The sequence below is a fragment of the Theropithecus gelada genome, chromosome 3, assembly GCF_003255815.1.
Source record: "Theropithecus gelada isolate Dixy chromosome 3, Tgel_1.0, whole genome shotgun sequence".
Taxonomy (NCBI): Eukaryota; Metazoa; Chordata; class Mammalia; order Primates; family Cercopithecidae; genus Theropithecus; species Theropithecus gelada.
The window spans coordinates 154685476-154709589 of record NC_037670.1 but is presented as its reverse complement, the minus strand read 5'-3'; the positions used below and the strand labels follow the sequence as shown (position 1 = coordinate 154709589).

The window sequence follows — 24114 nt, the reverse complement described above, 5'->3', positions numbered from 1 at the left end:
AGCTGGGTGTGGTGGCAGGTACCTGTAATCCCAACTACTTGGGAGGCTGAGGCAGGAGAATTGCCTGACCCTGAGAGGCAGAGGTTGCAGTGAGCCGAGATCGTACCATTGTACTCCAGCCTGGGTGACAGAGTGAGACTCTGTCTCAAAAGAAAAAAAAAAACTGTCAAATGATGTTGGGAGCACTCTGCTCAGAATGGATTTTTTTAAATATTATTATTTATTTATTTATTTTTTTTTTTTTTGAGACGGAGTCTCACTCTGTCACCCAAGCTGGAGTGCAGTGGCACGATCCTGGTTCACTGCAAGCTCCGCCTCCTGGGTTCACGCCATTCTCCTGCCCCAGCCTCCCGAGTAGCTGGGACTACAGGTGCCTGCCACCGCGCCCAGCTCATTTTTTGTATTTTTAGTAGAGACGGGGTTTCACCGTGGTCTTGATCTCCTGACCTTGTGATCCGCCCACCTCGGCCTCCCAAAGTGCTGGGATTACAGGCGTGAGCCACTGAGCCCGGCCTAAATATTATTATTTTTAGAGATGAAGTCTCCCCATGTTGCCCAGGCTGGTCTCAAACTCCTGGGCTGAAGCAGTCCTCCCACCTCAGCCTCCCAAAGTGCTGGGATTCCAGGTGTAAACCACCACACCTGGCCTAAGGATGGATTTTTTAAAAGATGAAGGGGTACAATGCCATGACTTGCTGTGTTTGAGGGCAGCAGAAAATGGAGAAACAGTGCTCCCAGATCAGGCTTAGAAAAATAAACAATACAACCCAAGGTTGCTTCAAACCAAAGAGATTTTAATGGCTCTTGTTTCTTCCTCAGTGCCCTAATAGGGGTGGTCTCGCACATGCTCCATAATTGCCTTCAAGCCAAGCCAGGTCTCCTCAGCTGTGGGAAGGATCTGATGGGCTGGCAAGAGGAAGCCATAGCGCCCTGTGTCTCTCAGTTCAAAGGCAAATGAGTACTTGATGCCGTAATCATAGGACCAGTCAATGCTTCCTCCACTGGCTTGGTCTGAAAGGCAAATGAGAATGAAGTTTAGTTACATGACTCCCACCAGCCTTCACAGCAATGGAACCTCTATATTAAATTCTACCTTCATAGGTAAGCCAGGCCCCTAGGTGTGAACTGTAAGAGGGGGAAGAGTTTAGTAGAGGATCACATTTATGAAAAAATACAATAATTTGAAAAGCAAAAGGTGTTATTCAATGGACACTGAACTGAGCCTTCCTTTGGTGTTCTTAGGAGCCTCTGGTTTTACCCACGCCATCCTACGTGGCCTCTTCTCCACCTTAAGTAGGCCACACCACTTCCTTCTTTAGAAGGTACAGACATGGTTTTCTCTCGTGGGAGTGGAGGGATTATAAATGCAGTAAGAGGTTCGGTCCCTATCCTCAGGGGACTTTCAGCATTAAGGGTGGGGCAGGCTCTGCTCTGCTACCAAGTCGCATGTCCGGCACATCTGTGTGGTGGGTTCAGCCAACACAGTAATGTGCACCTGAGATCTGTGTGCCTGCTGATGTGACAGATGATGAAGGAAGATGGCATTAACCTACGAGTCAGTCATGACTCAGAAAAGCCTAGCAATGGACCAGCCCTGTGGCCCCTCCCAGGAAGGGCAGCTAGAGGTCACAGGAGGACTTGGCGAGGGCACAGATGGTGGAAGAATTGAGCTGGAAAGACCAGGGAGGTTGTACCAGAAAAGAATAGGGCTAGAGGTTAATATTGTAAATTAATATTGTCAACTCCCATGAGTTTTGTCTTTGCCTTCACCCAGCAGAGCAGCTTGGAAATTAATGCCTGGTAAATAATAAATACTAAATGGTTGCTGATTTGAACTGAATCTTCCCTGGACCAAAATTACCCACTCACACCTTTTGGTGTGGCTACGTGACACGGCCAACCACACTAAGAGGTCCACTGTAGACAGAATGCTGGCCTCAGATAAAATCCCAACCCTATAAATCATTATCTGGGTGACCTAAACTAAGTCATTTATTTCCAGATGCTTCACCTGTTACATAGGGATGATATTACTACTTGTTTCACAGGGCAGTGAGAATTAAATAGCATAATGGTTGTGATGACACTAGTTGGCTGTGTCCTCAATGTGCTAGGCTCTATGTTAAACTGGTCCATGAATCTCTAGGTAGGTACTAACATTATTCCCATTTTACAGATGAGGAAACTGAGATTAAGAGATTAAGTGGCAAGGTGTCGTGGCTCTCTGCCAACACTTAGGGGACCAAGGCAGGAGGATCACTTGAGCCCAGGAGTTTGAGACCAGCCTGGGCAACATAGTGAGACCCTGTCTCTACAAAAAAAATTTTTTTTTTAATGAGCTGGGTGTGGTATCGCATGCCTGTGGTCCCAGCTACTCAGGAGGCTGAGGTGGGAGGGCTGCTGGAGCCCAGGAGGTCCAGGCTACAGTGAGCCATGATCCTGCCACTGTACTCCAGCCTGGGCAGCAGAGTGAGACCCTGTCTCTAAAAAAATAAATAAAACGATAAAATAAAAACAGAGCTATTAAGTGAAGGAGCTAGGATAACGTATGTAGAATAAGCATTCAATAAATGTCAGTTATGTTTATAACTATCATTGTCAATAAATGACCAGGATGCAATCAAAAAAGTTAGGCCACATTAAGGATCGGAGTTACCCGTGGGAGAGCATTCACCAGGAAACAAACAATCGACGTTTATATAGTACTTTAGAATTAGGGAACACTTGTATTCCACATATCTTTTGAACCTCTCAACAACCTATTTCACAGATGAAGAAACCAAGGGAGAATAAGTGACTGGACCATGGCTACTTCGTTCCAAAGCGGCAGTGCTATAACTCAAACCCAGGGCTCTGTACCCAAGCCCTGTGTTCTCTCCCCACTATGCCTGTCTGAGAAAGAATTCAAAGAACAACTTCTGGGCCAGGTATAGTGGCTCATGCCTGTAATCCCAGCACTTAGGGAGGCCAAGGTGGGCAAATCACCTGAGGTTAGGAGTTCAAGACCAGCCTGGCCAACATGGTGAAACCCCACCTCTACTAAAAATACAAATTAGCCAGGCATGGTGGTGCGTGCCTGTAATCCCAGCTACTCGGAGGGGGTTAAGGCAGGAGAATTGCTTGAACCTGGGAGGTGGAGGCTGCAGTGAGCCAAGATCGCCCCATTGCACTCCAGCCTGGTGACAGAGCAAGACTCTGTTTCAAAAAAAAAAAATTAAAGAAAAAAAAAAAGAACAACTTCTGAACCAAACACCTACTGTAGCACAGCTCCTCAAAGCCCCTTCCAGATGGGAAGCTGCCCAGGAAATACCTCACCCACTACAACCATATGGACATCTTTTGCGTGGAGTGAGGCAGGTGTTCTGCCCCGAGCTGCATACTGACCCGGGGCAGGAAGCAAAAAGTGCTGAATTAAAACTAGTGCTTAGAGGCAGAACTTGTCCCAGCTGGAATGAGGCCAGGATAAGAGTCAGCTGTGGACAATGATGCAGCTAGAACTTGCCGGGCCATTCACAGTCGGGCTCCAAAAGATCATACAGCAAATCCTACACCTGTCCAATATCTGCTTATTGGAAATAGCTTCCATTTCTGTGACCTCACCAAAGAAAACATACTAAACGTCAGCTTCCAAGGTCTATCTTACTAGTAAATACCTCCAGATAAGATGGATGAAAAGCTAGATTCCTTGTAATAAAATAGCTGAGACCTATGTAGGGGTCTCGGGGATACACAATGCTATTCGGCTGAGACTCTGAACTCCAGCCTCCACTCAAAAGCTGCCAAGCAAAGGCACTCATTCCTCAGTCTTAAGCTGCCATCATGTCTCAAGCTGGGTCCATCCTCTGTCCCCACTGCCACCACTCAGAAGGCCCTTCTCCCTGGGGGTATCCCTGATCAAAGTGAGGACAATCCCATGTAGAACATGGTTAAAAAGGTCTCAGCAACTGTAAGCAAATCAGTCTTCCCAGAGAACTGCCTTAAAAATATGTAACAAGAGGCCGGGCGTGGTGCCTCATCCCTGTAATCCCAGCATTTTGGAAGGCTGAGGAGGGCAGATCACGAGGTCAGGAGTTTGAGACCAGCCTGACCAATATGGTGAAACTCTATATCTACTAAAAATACAAAAATTAGCAGGCATGGTGGCACGCGCCTCAGCTACTGGGGAGGCTGAGGCAGGAGAATTGCTTGAACCCAGGAGGAGGAGGGTGCAGTGAGCCAAGATCACGCCATTGCACTCCAGCCTGGGTGACAGAGCAAGATTCCATCTCAGAAAAAAAAACAAAAAGTAACATGAGCGCCAAAGCTGTTCATTCCAATTAACTTGACAATCTTGCCTCAGGAATATACTCCAAAAAGATCATCTAAGAGAAAAAGGAGTTTATACAAACATGTTTATAGTAGCACTATTTAGCAAAAAGATGAAACAATCCAAAGACTCAGTAATTGGGATATAGCAACATCATGGAATAACAAAAAACTAGAATGTAAATTCATAAAACTATACAGGAAATGATGTTAATTTTAAAAAGCTGAACATACCGGTAATCCCAGCACTTTGGGAGGCCAAGGTGGGTAGATCGCTTGAGGCCAGGAGTTCAACACCAGCCCGGCCAACATGTCAAAACCCCATCTATACTAAAAATACAAAAATTAGCCTGGCATGGTGGCACACACCTATAATCTCAGCTACTTGGGAATCTGAGGCAGGAGAATCTCTTGAAGCCAGGAGGTGGAGGTGGCAGTGAGCCAAGATTGCACTACTGCACTCCAGCCTGGGTGACAGAGCGAGACTCTGTTTCAAAAAAAGAAAACCACGACTAGCAAGGGTACATTCCCATGATTCCTGCCATCACCCCTCCTATGGCTGTGGCTACATCCAAGCCCACAACACATCCAAAGACATGCTTCTCTCATTCCATCCTGAGCCATAACTTCTGCCCACCTCTGCCTGTCCTCCTTTCCCCAGCTCTGGAACCTCACTGCACTGGTCATTTCTTCTCTCTCCTGTATCTTCCACCTCTCCCTCTTTATTTGTTCTTTCCCACAGTCAATAAATACATCTCTTATCTCAAAAAGAAAAAAGGCTTCCATTCTGCTCTCCTTCCCTTATCCACTCTTCTGAAACTGCTCTGGGTAAAGGTCACCAGTAAACTAGTGATGAAAATTCAGCGGAAAATGTCCTGTCCTTATCTTAGTTGACTTTTCATGGCCTTCACCATTGTTGACCACCGCCTCCTTTTCAATAATTACTTTTCCCCTGCTTTCTGACATCCAGGGTTCTCTGCCTTTCTGCCTAGCCCTTGCTGCTAACCCCTTCTGCGGCTTAACACCTTGCTCCCTGCTTTGCCCAGGGTTCCTCTCACTCCAAATGCTCTCCCTGCTCTACTGGTCCAACCACCCGCTCTATACCAACTCTTCCCAAATCTCTCTCTCCACAGAATCCCAGGGCATGTAGTCCAAAACCTACAGGCCATCTCCATTTGAATACCCTACAAGGAGCTCAGCCTCAATATGTCCACAGTTGAACTCATTATCTTTGCGATCTCACCCCTCTTTCACCTTCCTGGACTTCTCCCTCAGTGACTGGCACCACTCAATGACTTTCAGTGAGGATCTCTCCCCATCCAATAAATGACAAAACTTCTTGGCTTTACCTCCTAAATCCCTTCCATCGTCACTGGCCCTGCCGTAGTTTGGGCCATCGTCTCTCACCTGAACTCCTCCTCTTCCTATGGGATGTCTCTACTGCAGTCCCTCATCACTCCATCCACACTGCTGCTATGTTTTAGCTAAACACAATGCCTCAATTCCCTCACCGTCCTGCTGAAAACCCCCAATGGCTTTTAGAATCCTCTGGGTTAAACCTAAACTCCTTACCATGGCACACAAAACCCTGAACTTCCCCAGCTCCCCTTTCTCCCTCTTTCATTTCAGCAATCTCAACCTCCTTGTAGCTCCCAGAACCCATCATGCAGTTTTATACTTCTATGCCTTTGCATATGCTGTTGACTGTGAGAATGCCTCATCCTTTTTCTCCTTCTCTATCTTCCTGGTGATCAGTCTTTACAACCCTACCCTCTTCCTACATGAAGTTTTTCTGCTTCCGTCAAATCCCCCGACTTTCTAATACTTCTGTACCATGTATATCCTACTATTGCACACATAATACAAAAGCTCACTTGCCTTCCTGTTCATCTCTTCTATTAAAGAGTTCTTTGAGGGCACATTATGTCTCCAGTGCTTGGCATAATGCTTAACATATAATAGATGCTTAATTTAAAAGTCTGTTAAGCAGAATGGGTGGTCAGGCGTGGTGGCTCACGTCTGTAATCCTGGCACTTTGGGAGGCAGAGGCGGACAGATCACCTGAGGTCAGGAGTTTGAGACCAGCCTGGCCAACATGGTGAAACCCTCTCTCTACTAAAAATACAAATAAATAAATAATAAATAAATTAGCTGGGTGTGGTGGTGGGTGCCTGTAATCCCAGCTACTCCAGAGGCTGAGGCACAAGAATCCCTTGAACCTGGGAGGTAGAGATTGCAGTGAGCCAAGATGGTGCTACTGTACTCCAACCTGGGTGACAGAGCAAAACTCCATCTCCAAAAACAACAACAACAACAACAACAACAACAGAATGGGTGCCTATTAAAGGCATTGGTTTCCAAAGGATCCTTGGGCATGGAAGCACTAGGGAACTCCTGGGCATGGAACTGTGTGGTCCTGAGTTTCCAGCTTTGTCCATAAGGAAGGGACCATGCCTTTGAAGGACTCAGAACCTGCACAAGCATGCTCTGGGATTTCCCAAAGCACTGTAGTCGCTTCTTGTTTTTATCTCAATCCATTGGGGAAGAGGAGGACCTAGAAAGTCTGATGGCAGGCTCCCCAGACTTATTCCTCACACTGCCGCTATTCCTGACTTCTCCTCCATCTTCACATACTCTGCATCAACACATGCCTGCCAACAGAGTCTATCCACAGAACCACCTGGGTCCTCTTCAAGAGTCACACCCATTCTGTCCCCACAGTCCATGGAATTCTAAGGGCATGAGCCCCTCTTAGCCAGGAAAGGGAAGATAATAAAACAGCCAGGTCTTAGGCCAGGCACAGTGGCTCATGCCTGTAATCCCAGCACTTTGGGAGGCCGAGGTGGGCAGATCACCTGAGGTCAGGAGTTCGAGATCAGCCTGACCAATATAGTGAAACTCCGTCTCTATTAAAAATACAAAAATTAGCTGGGCATGGTGGCACACACCTGTAGTCCCAGCTACTTGGGAGGCTAAGACAGGAGAAGTGCTTGAACCCAGGAGGTGGAGGTTGCAGTGAGCCGAGATCATCCCACTGCATTTCAGCCTGGGCAACCGAGTGAACTCCATCTCAAAAAAAAAAAAAACAAACAAACAGAGCCAGGTCTTGATAAAGGCTCATTTTTAGATAAAGAAATTCTACAGAATGAGAGTGAGCTGTAAGGATCTGAACAAGCACAGGAGAGGGCACAAAACATATACTTAGGGAGTCCTTTGTTCCGGCCATCACACAGTAAGTATCTCATGGAGGAGACTAGATTCACTGAGGGAAATTGGGGAAGTTTGGGTTCCATGCATGAAGACCTATCCCTTTCACATAAAGGCATGTAAAAGTTTTGGCCCAAACTCACACAGTGCCTGCCATCTTAATGGGTCATTCGTAAAAACTTCCAGCACACTGGATACTTACAGATGACAGAGCAGATTGGTCCCACTTTGTACTTGGTGCCATGCAGGCTTGTCAGAGATTGGGCAGCCTTTTGGGCCACTTCACTCTAGAGTAAGAGAACCAAAGAAAGGTAGACAGATAACACTTGTCTCTTGGGAGATCAGCTGCCCAACAGCAGAACATAGAATGCTCTAACTTAATGCTCCAGTTAATTGAGGTGAAGGCACAATACCCTTTTTATTTCAACCATTTTCACTGAGAAGTAAGCACAAGTTCACTTCTATTGGCTTTGAAAACACAACATGAAGGTCCTCATTGTCTATTTGATCATCCTGGTGTTTGCAACACTCACGGATTCATTATTTTGCCACCAGTTCTCCCTGGTGAGAGGTGTGGCTAGAAATAGGGTAGATTTAAGGGGTCTAAAGAGAATGTGGACTGACCCCAGGACATATGTGGGAAGCTGACTTTTCTTTTACTAGATCCCTGCATTGGCTTATTTCCCTATGGCTGTCTCTTTTTCCAAGAAGTAGAGCTCAGAAAAATATTTTCCATTATTTGAGGCTTCCAATTTTTACTGATTGAGGCTTTACTGTCCTTGTCAGGGATAAATGTAAGGTCTTGAACTTGGGTCCAGGAAAACAACTGTACGATTACCAGATGGGGGAAAGCTGGCGTGGTCAAATCCTTGGAGAGCCCGGGGGTTACTCTTGTCAATGAGCCCGACATGAGTCAACATTACAGGGCTACGGCCAAAAAACTAATGTGATCCTCAACTGAATTTGCAGAAGTGCACGGTCTGGCTGAGGGTAGTTATGGTCACACTCTGCTCTGTGCTGGGTAACCCACAACATACATTTCACATTCACTTCTGGGAGCTACCTGCTATAGTTTGGATGTTTATTTCCCTCAAGCCCCATGTTTAAATCTCATCCCCAATACTGGCGGCAAGGCCTAATGGGAGGTGTTTGGATCATGAGGATAGATCTCTCATGAATGGCTTGGTGCAGTCCTCACAGTTAAGAGTGAGTACTTGCTCTATTAGTTCCCTCGAAAGCTGGTTGTTAAAAAGAGTCCAGCACCTCTCCACTCTCTCTCTTGCTTCCCCTCTCACCGTGTGATCTCTGCACCATACCAGCTCCCATTTGCCTTCCATGAGTGGGAAGCAGCCTGAAGCTCTCACCAGATGCCCAATCTTCCAGCCAGCAGAATCATAATCCAAATAAAACTTTTTCCTTAATAAATTACCCAGTCTTAGATATTTCTTTACAGCAATGCAAACAGATTAAGACACCACCCTTCAAGAAGCATATTCAGAAAACAACAACCAGAATAGTAAGGGAACTTGAGCCCATAATACGAATGCTTGAAGGAATTGAGGTTATTTAGAAGAAATAAGAGCTAGAAGAAGCAGGCTGGTGGTCTTCAAGTAATAGTGGATTCACCTCTTAAAGGGAAATAAGCTTGCTCAGTAGAACCAGATGATAAACCAGGGCTGATGGGTGAAAAACACAGAGATTTTGCTCTCCATAAAGAAGAACACTAACAACCTAACAACCTTCCCCGACAGAATAGGCTCCCTTGAAGGCAGGAAGCCATCTAATCATAGCCTAGATTGACTATCTGCGAGAGGTTTGAGCACCAGGTTTAGATAATTTAAGGTCATCTAGGTCTTAAAAAAGAACATTTTAGAACATTCTTTTTCCCTGATATGACCTTGAATGGTAACACTCACCATCAAAACCTCACAGAGCTCAAATCTAACTGATGAGATGAAAGGCACACTTGAATGGGAATAATATAGCCTATTTCTGTGTGGGGCTGCCGACAATAATCTACTCGAAGGTAAATTGACAAAAAGGTTCCAATTCTGGGCTTATTTCTAACATATGGGTTTCACAAATCCAGCCTAAAAGCCAAATTGGAAATATTTGCACATTCTTTTTAGCTGGGGATAGCTCTTGCTCAATTGTGAACAGCCTCCTGAGATGTCACCATCTGAGCTAAGGCTGGGGCCAGTTGGCTTATTCCTGAAACAGGAAGGGTGACAGAAGGTATCAAGTTAGGGAAGTGAGTGTTTTACCCCCAACATCATACACCAGTGCATCATCATGGTAGATCATAGAGCCAAAGTCCCCAGAAAAGTATAAGACAAGTTGCTGAGAAGCAGAATTGCTCAGCTTAGAGCATTTGACTACCAATCCAAGAGTCTCATATCCAAATCCGAGGGCTTTTTCCCCCATATGCAACAAAATAGCATGTTCTGGGAATCTATGCTCAAACCAGGCTGCTGCTCATCTAGATTAAGGTAACAATAACTTCATGAATTCTATTTCCCAAAGAAACTTAGTTTAGTAAAGTTCAAAACCAGTCTTTCAAACCTTTGGCTGCATATCATAATTTTCTCTGTGTCTGACTTTATGTCTCATTCATCGTTGTAATGGTACACCTCCACCTCAGGGTATGACTTTATGCCTGAGACTTACTTGACCACACAACACACGTTTGTTGCTGGGCTGAAATTAAGTTTCAGAAACTCACCAGCTCATCAGAGTTATCTGGCTTGGTACATTTGTACCCGTAGGGGAACATCAGCAGCTGGGAATAGCTGTGGAGGGTAATGAAGGCCTTGACTTTTCCATGACTCTTGATGAAGTCCACTATGGATTTCACTTCAACTTCAGAGTTGGCACTGGGTCCATGGTATGAATCAGAGCAAGGGTTGCTGCTGGCTCCAGGTCCTGGGGAGATGCAGAAGTAGCCCAGTGAGGACAGCGAGCTCTAAGAAGACACTGTAGGGAGGAGGTCACCATGCATCACTAATTTTCTCCTCTGGAAGTCAGGGCAAGATTGTCATTGTGTTAGATCAAGTGTCTTCCAAAGGTTATAGTCAGAAAGCCTAACTGAAGTGATTCTGGACACATCTCTTCTTCAAAAAATATGGTTTCTCCATACAGTAGAAAGAGCCATCTAATTAGATCATCTCCTCTCTGTAGGAGTTGTTGGAAGAAAAGCTAGATTTAATATTATAGATGGAATTCCTGCATTGGGTGGGAGTTTAGCAAGTTCATTTTCTGGGATCTCATCCAATTCTTAGAGTCCAAGAGTAGAAGATTCTATGCTCTGTAATTCCAAGGCACAAAGCCACAAATGCAAGGAACCTCTGACACCCTTTCTGCAGTGAGGAAATCATGACTACATTTGACAAGGCCACCTTTGGCCTTGACTGTCTCAGCAACTAGAGTGGTTCAAGACCCCTGAAATGGGTCCATTGTAGGCCTGGCCATTGTAGAGAAACTTCCAGGGGATGAGTAGGGGTTAGGATTCCCTAGGCTCCCCATGTGATACAGACAAAATGTCACCTTATTTTAAAATGATTTAATGAAAATAATATTGGGGAGGATTGACATTGAACTGTGGGCCATGGCTCAGTATTGTGCTTTATTTTTCCCCAACAGTAAAAAAAAAAAAAAAAAAGAACTGTAAAAGCAATGAATGAAGTTGCCACTCATCCGTATCCTGTAGCAGTTCTCTAATATGTCCTATCTTAGTTCCATAACTCTAATTAATTAATTTGTCTTACAAATACGTAGTGATTGCCTTCTGCGTTGCAGACACTGTGCTAGCTGTTAGGAATACGTCAGTGAAAAAGACACAGCTCCTGACTTCAATCTTATCATAGCCTAGTGAGGGGGAAAAATTTTTAATTCTATGGTTAGTGAGACATAAGGGGTTTTCTCCAGTGGCTGAGGGCATAAAGGAGCCCCTAACTAGCCTGCCACGTAACTCCAAAATGTAAAGGCTGTCACAAAGCCAGGGCAGCAAGCTCACATTTTATATTTGAATCTGTTTTGAAAGTCAGTTTCTTCATCCTGTGTGTACGTACTTCTTTTTAGTTTTCTTTCTCGAAGCATCCATAGATGATGTAATGCTTCTCCTTGGAATAGATCCTAACCCCCTCTAGTGGCTGGCTCAGGGCTTCCCGAGTCCTCCTGCCATTGCGCAGTCTTGCTCCGGCTGCACAGAAGGCTAACCGGGCAACAGCTTGTGGGAAAACCAAGATGTGAGACAAAATATATTAAATGCTGCTCAGTGCTCTGTGACAGCACTGTGCTCCTGTGAAGGGAATTTAGTTAAGTGTTTTTCAAAGAGGTTTTTAAATGGCTTAAATCCTGGATGGGCTTAGCCAGCTGATGCACTGCAGGGCCATCTGAACCAGTTTGTGGGCCAGACCACGGGTTGACCATCCCTGGGGGCAAGTCCCAGGGCTCACCTCCAAAACCTGCATCCCAGTTCCGGTTAGGATCCACACCAACACAGAGGCTTCCAGATACCTTGGACCGGGTCTTCCGCCACATACGATTCTTTCAGACCCCACCCAAAAAGCACATGGAAAAAAAGAAAGAGGGTCATTCAGCCTGATCAGAAGGTTCCTTTAGAATTCTGTCAGTTTCCCTAGTTCTCTGGGATACTCCTTTCCCTTGGTTGGGGCGGTGGTGGACAGTCCTCATACAGGTTCTGCTAGGAGTTTCTCTGCCATTTCACCAAAGTGAGACATGAATACACCCCCAGCTCCTCAAATGAACCTGCCAAACACGTGTCATGGAACCCTAGTTCTGTCCAAGGCCAACAGCAACAACCAAAAGCAGAAGGGAGGGTTCTGTGATGAGACTATTTGGGGGAAAATATAGGGCTAACTTGGTAAACTTTCTTCAGAACTTCTAAGGATTGTTAATGCCTTGTTTTTTATGAACTTCTAAGAAACGGATATGGTGGGTGGTGTTTCCTAGACTTGACAATGGAACCCTTGATTCATATGGTATCTCATGGGATGAGTACTAGTATTAGTATGAGTTTCTTTGAAAATGTCTTTGAAAACGCTACTGTAGTTAGCTCTCTCTAAAAATAAACTTGAAGCTGTCATTCATTTTGAATATATGTGGGGTCACAGTTGCTACAATAGTGTATTGTAATGAGATTTTAAGGGGGAAAAACTACGTAACTCCTTTTAGTGATATTACGGAGGATTTCTCCCACAGATTTTAAGTAAAATGCTAGATGCACTGTACTGCCCACCTAAATCCTACTGCAATCTAATTGTCAGCAGGTAACATCCGCCTCCTCTTTTCTATCAATCCTAACACAAAAAACGCAGAGATAATTGGAACAAATCTCCTAGATGACTCACGGTGAACACTGAGCTCTAATAGCCCAGCCTAACAGCTGAAATGGGCTCTGGCTGAGGCAACATGTAAAGACATCATGCGTTGGAATAAGAAGTGATTATAACCACTTCTCTATCCCTCATTTCTGGGCGACTACTGAGAAATTAGGCATTCCATTTAGAGTAAATCAAGAAAAGAATGATTACTTTTATTTTACTTTTGAAGTTCCTACATATCTGCTTAGGTCCTTGTTGAAGAAGGAAAAAAAATCCAGGCTTACTTTGGTTTGAGAGAACACGTATCCATCAGGGTTTGTGACTGGCAGGAGGAAGATATCCAGGGTGTCCAGAATGGAAGTGATGGATGGGTTCTTTCCATAATCAGAGGCAATCTGAGCAAAGACAAGATAGATGTCAACCTCACACACCCCTTTTGTCAGGAACACAGGACAGAATAGTAAGGGAGTGGTTTTTTTCCAGATGTGAACCGAGGATCACTATTGGTCAAGGAAAGTCTTCCAGGCACCCAGCAGTACGGTCTCCTGCAATGTTAATGTGTTGAATATGCTAGCGCCTATACTTTTATTTCTAGTCAGAATAATTTACTTCTATTGAGTAAAAATCAGATATCATGTATCTACTCTCTTTCAAAAGCAGTAACATTCTTCCTGTTCATTCCAGTGAGACATTTTGCAATAGTGAGCAGTGATATATGCGACTTATGTGGACCTATGCACCAAAGAAATTTTGTTTGGTATTCCTTAATCCCCTACATGGGCTAACTTTCCAAAAGAACTCACAACAAACATCAGATTACTTAAATATGCAGAGACATTGCTAAAGACACAGAGAACCAGTTAAATTCCATTTGGGGAATTACATTTTTACTTGCCATCAACTGCAGTTGAGTTGAAGTTTCTGCCGGATTAAAATTTATTCATTTCCTGTGCTCAGCCATCCTAAGGCATTATTATTCAACTGTTAAATATCCATTTCATAATACCCTAAAGGTAACCGCATTTTAATTGAAGGGAAAAATGTATCAGTCGGTATGCACGTGGTTGCACATGCTTGAATGATCTGATGTGGATTGATTTCCTCTGCTCATGAATTAACATTCTGATTTATAGCATGTCATTTTTGAATTACTTAAGAAATACCAGACTAGGTCACTCCCAGCCCCAGGTCCTGACTCTAATGCCAACAAACTTGTGGAAGACAGATCTTACTACACCTTACCTTCAAAATCAAATTTGGGAAATTTTCAGAACAACCCAAACACCCTTAGCCAACTCCACTTTGGATCTGTGGGTTAAACTCTTCTTGCACCTGTTTGTATTTTCCAGCTGACTCCCTTTCATGATTTTTTAAATTTCTAGTACATCACACCTCAGCCCTCAGGGTTCCAGGCAGCAAAGTGATTTTTCTCTAGTCAGTTCTTATGCTGAAATCTGGCTCCCAAGGGTCCTCCCTGGCCACCCGTTCCATCTCTTTAGCTTACTGAGTCTTTTTTTTCCCCCTCTCTCTCACTCAACAGCAATCACCACATCGTGGTGTCTTTTAACAGAGCGCACAGTGGGCTGCCCAAGGGGAGGAGCCTGGGGTGCTGGATGGGGCAATACCAAAAAAGGCTGGATGGGTTCATTGCCAGCCCGTGTGACAAGAGAAGGGTTTTGGCTGAGAGCGCCAGCCATCAGGACCACTGGGACTGTCATGGGTTTCAGTGGGCCTGACCCCAGAAAGGTAAAATAAGCGAGGAATGTTAGGCAAAATGACCTTATTTGCTGTCCAAAGTGCAGTAGCTTGTGTAACCCACTCTCGAGCATGGATCCCAGCATCCAGCCAGATAGCTGGCTTGTCTCCTCCGGTGCTGAACTGCAAAAGCAAGTGTGGCAATGTGAACGGCTCCACTGCCGTGGCACCTGGTTGCCTCCTCTCTACCCCAGATCATCCTTCTTTGTCCCTCTCTCTGTTCTTGATGTGATTAACAGAGAAGGAAATACAGACAGTGATGCTGTCGACTAACTCTCATTTAAGGAGAGTTTTCTTTTGTCCCCTTCTTCGAATGCAAGTGTAAATGCAGACTGAGGGGCATAGACAATTCTCCTCCGATGTTTGTAAAAAATCGTTGGAGATAATGACAGGAAAATATCTTCATATGCTGAAAATTGGAAAAAAATGGATTACAGGATTTCATTTTTATTTTTAAAGAAACTAGTTCATTTGTATACCCACATACATATGAGAAAAAAGGAAACGGAGAAGGAGGAAGAGAGAAAAGGGAAAAGAAAAGAAAGAAAAAAGTAGAAAAATATACAACAGATTGTTTTTTGTCTGTCTGTTTGTTTTTTTTGTTGAGATGGAGAACAGATTGTTAATAGCTATTATCCCATAGTTGTGGGATTAGAATTATGAGGATTTTTTTTCTTTTTTGTTTCTTTTGTTGCTCTATTTTCCAAATGTATGCAATAATAGTGTTTTATTATAAAAATGCTTGTGATAACCTTCTGAGACCTTCATAAAAACATGATAGCAAACCTCTGGAGGTACTTTCCAGAGTTTAAATTTTATGATCTAAGTGACTTAGTTTTATTTGAAATAGTGGCTTTGCCAATTGGATCAGTAAATGGGGAGGAAAAGATTATTTTTGCACCATCAACTTCTATCTCTGTGCTGCATTCTAAACACAGCAGATAAGGTAAATGAGAAATGCAAATCCTTGCTAAAAATTACAGTTCATGGGTTCTAAGAGTTTTAGTTAAAAGTGTTTTGTGCCTTTTCCTCTAAAGAGCTCAAACGTAAAAAGCAGGGAACTTTCAAAAACACAGTATCTTCCACCGCCGAACCACCGGGAAAAGGGAAGGCCAGGGAAGACCACGGTGGAAGAGACTCTGGGGTTTTCTGACCAGTTGGTGGGCGGGGGGTGCGGGTAGAGGAAATAAAAAGAAAGAAGGGAGGTAAACATTAGCAAATGTATCCCTGTGGTATAAAGCAGGCAAATCACTCCTCTCAGGCCTGCTTTGGGAAAAACGCTCTGGAGAAATCCATCTGTCCCAGTTAGTCAGTTGGTTCCCAGCCATAACGTTTCCAAATTTAGCGAGGAGTTGTGACATTACCTCTTTTTGATTTTTTTTTTCTCTTAACAAACTCTTTCTAGGAAATCTGGGGAAACAATTTTCACTGTTTTTGAGGACAAAGTGCAAAGCTTGAAATTATGTGCACAAAGACGGTCAGAGGTTACGAGATGGCGTCAAACCCTAACCTCTTTCCATCTATATCCTTTTTCAAAAGATCTTCATTCAGGGCATTTGTCTTTGCGGTTTAGGGTTTAGTTGTTCTGCATACGACCAGAACTCTTCTTTAAAAACTAAAAACAAAAAAAAGAAAAAAGGAAAAGAAAAAGAAAAAATGCAGCTTAGGCAATTAGTGCTTTTTCTTTTTTAACTGGTGTGCTTGTGTGTGTGTGTTTAAAGAGGAAAGAAAAAAAAAGAGAAGGGGAGGGGAGCCAGAGAACTCCCAGCTTGATGAATTACAGCCCCCAGCCCCCAACCTCCCCCGGCCCGCACCTCCCCCTTCCTCGGCTCCTATTGGCGCGTTTGCCCCGGTTCCCCGGGAGCTCATCTCTCAGGACGCGAGCATTAATTCACTCCTGCAGACCTGCGTCAGCTTGCGCAGGAACAGAGAGAAATAAAAAGAAGGGGGCGGGGGTGGGGGAGTGGATACTCAAAACCAGCAAGGACCGGTTAGGAGGAAAAGAAAAAAAAATAAAAAGTAATAAAAAGGAGCCGCTCTGTAGCACAAGCCGGGACTGTTGGCTAGCCGGGGAGGAGGGGGATTCTAGAAGCATCGAGAGGAAGAACCGCCCCTGCACCGTGTACCTTAAGCACGTTCAAAGGCCGCTTCTCAAAAGAAGAGCCAATATTCACTTTGCTCACTAGACCAGGGTACTCAGCCACGAGGTTATCCATTTCTTGGGAAATCTGAAATGTTTCAAGTGAATAAATAGACATTTGCGAGTGAACCATCTGTTGCATGAGATCTGATCCCCTGGTGATTTTCCCCATTCCCTTGGGACACAGCGGAGGGGGCAGCGCGGCTCGAGCTATAGGGTCGGAGGGTTTGGATCCAGCTGAGTGCTGCTGAGTCCATCGGCGTCTGCGGGGGCTGCAGTCCAGCCGGCCCTTTGCAGTTTTGTGCAAAGCAAAATGACACACTTCCCTGGGGTACTTGTGGCTTTTGGCGACCCCAGCCCTTTGGTGGGGTTTCTCGCCCTTGCTAGGGAGTTTTGAGCCCGGGGCTGAGGAATGTGCCCAGCTCCTTTCACTAGCAGAGGAAAACAAAAGGTAGTGCCCCCTCAACCCCAAAATGGATGTACAGGCGATCGCTACAAAATGTCTTCCGGCTAAATCAGGCCCGGGGACGATGGGGTTTCTGCTGCAGACGCACTAAGGCCACCGGCTACTCCAGCTCCTATTTTCAAGGCGACTGAAATTTTGTGCATCTGGGGAGCCCTAACTATGTCCCTTGCTGGGATTGAGACGTGTCCGGGTGCATTTGGAGAGCTAGCGGGAGGAAGTCAGTCCCTCCAGCTGTTGCCAGTATTTGCACTCCGTAGGAGACAGACATCAGTTTGTCTGGGAGGGAGGGAGGGCGTCTTGTTTGCTCCACTTCCTTTTCTTCCTTATTCTCTGTGCTGGTCCACAGTTCCCTATCTGAAACCCTTGAGGCCATATATATTTCAAATAAGACATTTTTTTCAAGGGAGAATTTTAGGAAGGTAATAGGAAATATATATTATGTATTACACATGGGACGTTGCTCCGTATTCAAGCACATTAATATTTCTGGCAGTGAAACAAATGAGCAGTGAGGCAGTTCAGGTCAGATTTTGCTCCCAAATGAGTTTAGGTCAAATCAGCTTTTCCCATCAAATAAATTAGGAGAAAAAAAATGTTTAAAGCTTTTTGCATTTAAAAACTGCCAACTTGGAGACTTGGTGCCTACCAGATACCTCTTCTCTGGCTCTTTCCTACTCCCCATGCCACCCCTTAGCCCTACAACCACCATCCCCTCCGGCCCCTTTCCATCCCTCGACTCTTAAGTCATTGCAGATAGAGTCCGGTGGGCCTGGAGAAGGGCTCTGTGTCACAGACGTAAATGCAGCACTGCCCAGGATCCCCACAGCAGCATGGAGCAGCCGATGCAGGAAGGGGATAGTCTCCACAGAAACAACAAAGCCCAGGAAAGACAGCAGAGACTCCATGAGGGTTTGCTGCCATGAGGTCTTACAGAGCACATTCCTGGGAGGCAGAAGAATAGGATCTAGAGGCAGGGAACCTAAGGCCAATTCAGGCTGACTCCCTAGAACTACATCAAAAAGCAAACCCCAACTTTCTATGCCCAAGTAACAAAAGGACCAGGGGCTACTCCCTTTGCACCTACCCCCCCTCCTCTTTCTGGCGTGGCAGATGAAAAATTGAAACTACCTCTAATTGGTCCCCTCCCGCAACGAGTCAGGTTGGTTGCAAGCCAAGTCTTCATTTGCGTAGGAGTATAACTTTGTAACTTCACTTCAGCCTCTGACTGGCTGCTTTCTGCAACCAATCAGACTGATCGAAGGCTACTACTGCATTTACATACGGCGTACACCAAGTAACCAATGGGAAACCTCTAAAGGGTATTTAAATCCCAGAAAATTCCGTAATGGGTTTTTGGGCCCCTATGCTCGGGCTGCTCCCCACCTGTGGAGTATACTTTTGTTTTCAGTAAATATCTGCTTTTGTTGCTTCATTCCTTCCTTGTTTTGTTTGTGCGTTTTGTCCAATTCTTTGTTCAAGACGCCAAGAACCTGGACACCCTCCACCAGTAACACTTGGATGGAAGTCAGAGGCGTCAAAGGTTGTCCCTGATTCCATCATCAGTGGCAGCCCGGAAGCACAGCTTTCACTTGGCTTTGTGTCCCCATTGCATCGTCAGTGGCAGCCATGATGGCTTCCCTGGCTTTGTGGGCAGCACAGGTCAGAAGTCAGCAAGGGGGCTTAGGGCAAGATCACCAGCCTGAGGGGTCTGCTTGTGGGTACCCTTTAGACACTCCACAGTGGGTAGCCGTTGAGATGAGCAAGTGGATTTCAGCTCCTACAGTAAGCAAGAGTGGGTGCGAAGCCAGTGACACTGGTACTGGCTGTGAAATCCTAGGGAAACTTAGAGAAATTAGAAAATAATAGAAGAATAATTTCTAGGCCATTAAGTCACCACGTGGAAGTATGAGCTTTATCCCTAGAGGAGAGAATGGCCCCTCTGTAATGTTCATTTTGAAACACCTACCTCTTCCAGGGTATGGTAGGCACCAAAATTGAAGTTACCACTCCGTTCTCTTCTCCTGTTAAAAAGCATTTCTTCATTCTCTTTGTCCAACAGGACCTAAGATAAAACAATTCTATCTATGATTGGTTTACAGCAATGTATTTCAGTCTGTAGTTGTGAAGGAAAGGGTAACACTCGGGTCCCCAGTATCAAGCTTTCCTCTTCTTGTCCTGTAGGCTTTGAGGTCATGACTTTCCCTTATTCTGGCCCCACTGTGAAAGGGAATGGAGCATTAATGGGACTTCCTACCAGCCAGATGCTGCAGGTGTGCCAGGGTGGATTTGCAGGCATGGTCTTATGGCTCATCTTACCTTTCTGGGAGCTCAGGGCCTGAGTTAACCTCTAAACAAAAACTAAATCAGGCTAGACTTGGTGGCTCACTCCTGTAATCCCAGCACTTTGAGAGGCCGAGGCGGGCGGATCACTTGAGGTCAGGAGTTTGAGATCAGCCTGGGCAACATAGTGAAACCCCGCCTCTACTAAAAATACAAAAATTAGCTGGGTGTGGTGGTGCATGCCTGTAGTCCCAGCTACTCAAGAGGCTGAGGCTGGAGAATCACTTGAGCCTGGGAGGCAGAGGTTGCAGTGAGCCGAGATTGTGCCACTGCACTCCAACCTGGGTGACAGAGTGAGACTCCTTCTTTTCCTTCTTCTGCCTAACACCCTTTGGTTTGTACTTTATATTTCATGCTGTAGCCTCTCTTTTGCCGTTTCCCTTAAATTCTTTGTTACAATATTCTGCATGTATTCTGCATGTGCCAAATTCAAAAAAGAGAAAGACAGTGCCCTCCTACCCACCTTGCAAGGGGAGCCCAGACTGCTGGAAGGTCCTAGTGGTACCCACAGGTCCCTTCCCTGCAGAGAGTACTCAAGCGTGAAAGAAGATGGAACTGAACTGACGTTCATGTGGCCCAGCAAGCTGCAGGAAGGTGAGTCCGTGGCATAATTACCTGCACATCTTCAATCATGATGGAATAGGCAACTCCCTGGGACTCCAAGAATGCTTTGACTGCCTGAACGCTGACAAAGGGAACTCGGATGTGGGCTGTCTCCCCTGGGGTGCTGGGTGATCTCCAAAAATCAAGCTGAAAGGGATAAAAGTCCAAGCCAAGGCAATGAATGGGCTATTCTGGGGAATGGACAGGTCAGCACTGATGGATTTCTAGAAATCAATTTGCATCAATTTTATCTTGAGCCCACAAGTTTTGGAATCATTGTGAAATCACTATGATATTGCAACAATGGCGTTTAAACATCCATGTGTCAGCAAATCCATTATATTGTTTCCTCTGCCCCTATGGCTAGATATTAAAACTGGCAGAAGGAAAAGATTATTAATACGATGGCAGTTTTTTTAAGCTGGGATTCTAGTGATCCAATTCATTTAATAATAGGATATAAATACTATAAATTATTTTACAAGGGAAATATGCACTAAGGGTGCTTAATTTTTGAAAATAACTTTCACATTTGATATCTCCTTTCGTTCTTACAATAAACCTGAGAGATAGAAGAACGATATATTTATCGCCATTACTCTGAATGAGAAAATGAGACACAGGGAAGGTAGGTGACTTGCCCAGTATCCTGTAGTTGGGACCAGAGCCCAGGTTTTCAGAAACCCAGCTGCATGAGTTAGCATTTCACACTATGTCATGGGAGTCAGAATACAGTCCAAAATAGATCTCAATCATGTTTAACAGTATTCGTTCTGGGAACAGAAACTCGCACTAGATCAAATACCTGGAGATGTTCTTGAGCCTCCAATTGTAGCAGATTTTTAATTTGTTCTTCATTGCTTGGTACAATCTCAAGAACTTGGTCTCTAAAGAAAATTAACCACAAATGTGACCTTAAAAGCAAAACCTGGACACTTTCCTGTTGCTTTCTGCACCTGTTAGTCTCTGTGTATAACAGGTTAATGCAACGGTCAATAATCTCTGTGACAATCCAGAAACTAATAAATAGTATACTAAACCCACATTGCCAGAATGAGAAGGTGATAGAATGGCATTATTTCTTCCCAGGAAATGTTATCTAAATAATAATGAAGAGGTGTACCTGCTCCTAGCAGGAAGCCTGCTGTTAAAGTTACCTTTCCCTTAGCTAATGAATCAAATAACACCTGCTGCTCGTGGAGTGTTAGCTTTTAATACTTGCCTGTTCCTGTTGTTCAGAAGTAAGTTTTTAAAAAGTGGAATAATTTGGTGCTTGTAAGAGGAAACAGTTCATATGTGGGTAGACCTAAGGGTTTGTTTTTAATGGTTTTGGGGGTTTTGTTTGTTCCTTGTTTTTGTCAACTGAAAATGTATCAAGGTTCTATCCCCAAACTCCATTTATGTGGCCCAAACATGGGACATGGCCAGAGATAGTTGGGACCTTGACAAATTATGTGCCGTGCCTCTCTTTATACACACACACACACACACACACACACACACACACACACCCTTCATAGGGAATGAAGGGTGAACAGGAAAGAGAAATCTCAAAACAATCAAGCACATATCTTTACGAAGAGTTCCCTTGGTGACAGAGCTTCGCCTTCTAGCCTTTCTCCAAGTAGGCAGACTTCCTAAGTCATTGTCCCAACCATTTGTAAAGTGGGGAAGGAATCAATACAATGAACCATGTACAGGGACCAGAATATGGGTCTTCTGAAACCAAGCCCCATGCAATTTCCTACGAACTCCAGTGGAATACAGAAGTGATGGAACATGAGCTCTTTGAGGCTCATCTGCCACAAATGGTCTGAAAATTCTTCCATTTAAGTCTCATTATTTTTGGTTAATGCGTGGACTCCCAGGAGTCCTCCTTTAAAATGGGAAGGCACTGAGAAAAGTAATACAATAGGCTCATATTTCCTGGTGTGTGTTCCGAAGAATAGTAGTTCTTTGAGTTACTCAGAGACAGAAAAGAAGGAAGGAAGGAAGGAAGGAGAGAGAGAGAGGGAGAGAGAGAGAGAGAGAGAGAAAGAAAGAAGGAAAGAAAGAAAGAAAGAAAGAAAGAAAGAAAGAAAGAAAGAAAGAGAGAGAGAGAGAGAGAGAAAGAAAGAAAGAAAGAAAGAAAGAAAGAAAGAAAGAAAGAAAGAAAGAAAGCTAGCTGGAGGCAGTGGGTAGTTGATAATTTAAAAAAAGGGTACATGCTGCAACCTAGATCCCCTCTTACAGATTTATAATGCACACTGATTTAACCAAAGCTCCTAGAAATCCTATAGTTTGTTTAACCCTCTGATTCCCACATTTATTTGACCAGTGGCTTTTTGGAACCAAACTTATTTGACTGTTTTCTTAGTTCCCTGGACCACTCTTCAAAAAATGCTGCCTAAAGCCCTTCATAGAATCATGAAGCAAAGTACTTCGGAGCAAAGATGAGTCCTCCAAAGCCAGGAGAGGAGGAGTTGAGCTGAAATCTATAGCCCTGGCCTTTCTACTTCATGGGTTCCACCGCCTAGATGCTGAATCTAAAGATCGGGGGGTAGGGGACAAGGGCTAATGTGAATGGTAAAGCCCAGAAGAGCAGGAGGAGGTGGGAGAGTAGCCTTGACACCAGCTGAGTTACCTGAAACAAATGGCTACACAGCTGTATTTTCCTTGATGTCTATCAAGCCTACAGTCTGATCACTGGAGGGAAAAATGAGTAAGGACAGAGAGAAATAGGGTTATGTGTGCTCAGTTTTCCCTTTTGTCTTTCCCTTTAAGTGTCATTCATCTCTTTTTTGATCATCCACTCCTATTTTTCCCACTATCGACTTATCCCCAAATCTAAGAGAACTTCTCTGAAAACACTGAACACTTATACCCATTTACTCTGTAACAATCAAAGGCTCCATCAATCAGGTGAGTAAAATTCAAAGAAGCACCAGAAAGCATAACTTACCCCACAAATGTTTCTAGACAGTAGATATGCCCAAAAAGGGCACCAAAAAACAAAAACAGGATCGACCTCATGGCCATGGGTTTTCCTGGCATCCAGAATTCAGAGTCCTTCCTGAACTTTATTTATAGGGATGGCAGCTGAGGGTGATGTGCTGGCCCTCTGAGAACTCATGTGAATTCCCACATGAGAAAATTCCCACCTGCATGTGAAATACTCAAGGTTGTAGACATCCACCTGTGTGATATCACCAATCTGTACATTTTCAGTTCCTAGGATAACAAAGTTTGATGGAAAGAGACCAAAATTGCTAGAGCATACCAAGGGCAGTATAGGTATGATTGAGAACATAAAATGCCACTAGCTACTCTGCGATAGAAGCCAGATTAATAGACCTAGAGGTTAGTCTTTTCTGGGTCTCTGACAAAAAAAAAAGGCCAGAGCATTTATAGTAATTACTCAGGCATCCTGTCTATCACATTCCATTAGCTTACTCATTTGTTTATTTTTATAATGTTTACCTTGAAACACTGCAATCACTCAGTTCACATCTGCTGAGTGTCCCTGTAGATGTGACCCATTCCAATCCTCACTCTATATTAAAACAAAACAGAAGGCCCTTTAATATTCAATTTTGCACTGTCTCAAAAGTGATCCATCTGCATTTACACCAAATTGATATCCCTCTTTCTGTGCTTTTTCCCAAAATGAAAATGTCTTTCTGATGACATTTCCTATAACAAGCAACAATGAAGTTGCTTGTTATAAAAAGTATGAATTAAAAGGAAGTGTTTTCTTTAATCATCAATAATTCTTCCATCCAAAGAAAACCATTTGGCATATATCTTTAAAAATTTCTTTCTCTGCTTTCGAGTTTTTTTCTTAAACAAAGATTAGACCATATCGCGTATACTGTTCTTTAAACGAAGGTGATCTTTTCTTGTTCATAAACATAGATCTACATTAATCTGACTTTGTTCTTCATTGCTTAAGAAGAAAATACACCTGTTTATTTTTA

The 24114-nt window shown here is 44.2% G+C and overlaps 1 protein-coding gene across 2 annotated transcripts; it reads right to left on the bottom strand.

Moving 5' to 3' along the window:
* Positions 1-773: 773 nt before the first annotated feature.
* Positions 774-23516, bottom strand: CPA2 (carboxypeptidase A2). 2 transcript variants are annotated; one of them, XM_025379511.1, is made up of 11 exons: positions 23100-23516; positions 20964-21045; positions 20171-20305; positions 19182-19277; positions 16736-16837; positions 14634-14732; positions 13139-13249; positions 11967-12057; positions 10235-10434; positions 7715-7799; positions 774-1011 (listed from the first exon to the last, which is right to left on the bottom strand). In XM_025379511.1, the coding sequence occupies exons 1-11, from the start codon at positions 23189-23191 to the stop codon at positions 824-826; spliced, it is 1281 nt and encodes a 426-aa protein (XP_025235296.1). In that variant the 5' UTR covers positions 23192-23516; the 3' UTR covers positions 774-823. The 2 variants fall into 2 exon arrangements, with proteins under 2 accessions (XP_025235296.1, XP_025235297.1); XM_025379512.1 differs by lacking the exon at positions 16736-16837.
* Between the last annotated feature and the right edge of the window lie 598 nt (positions 23517-24114).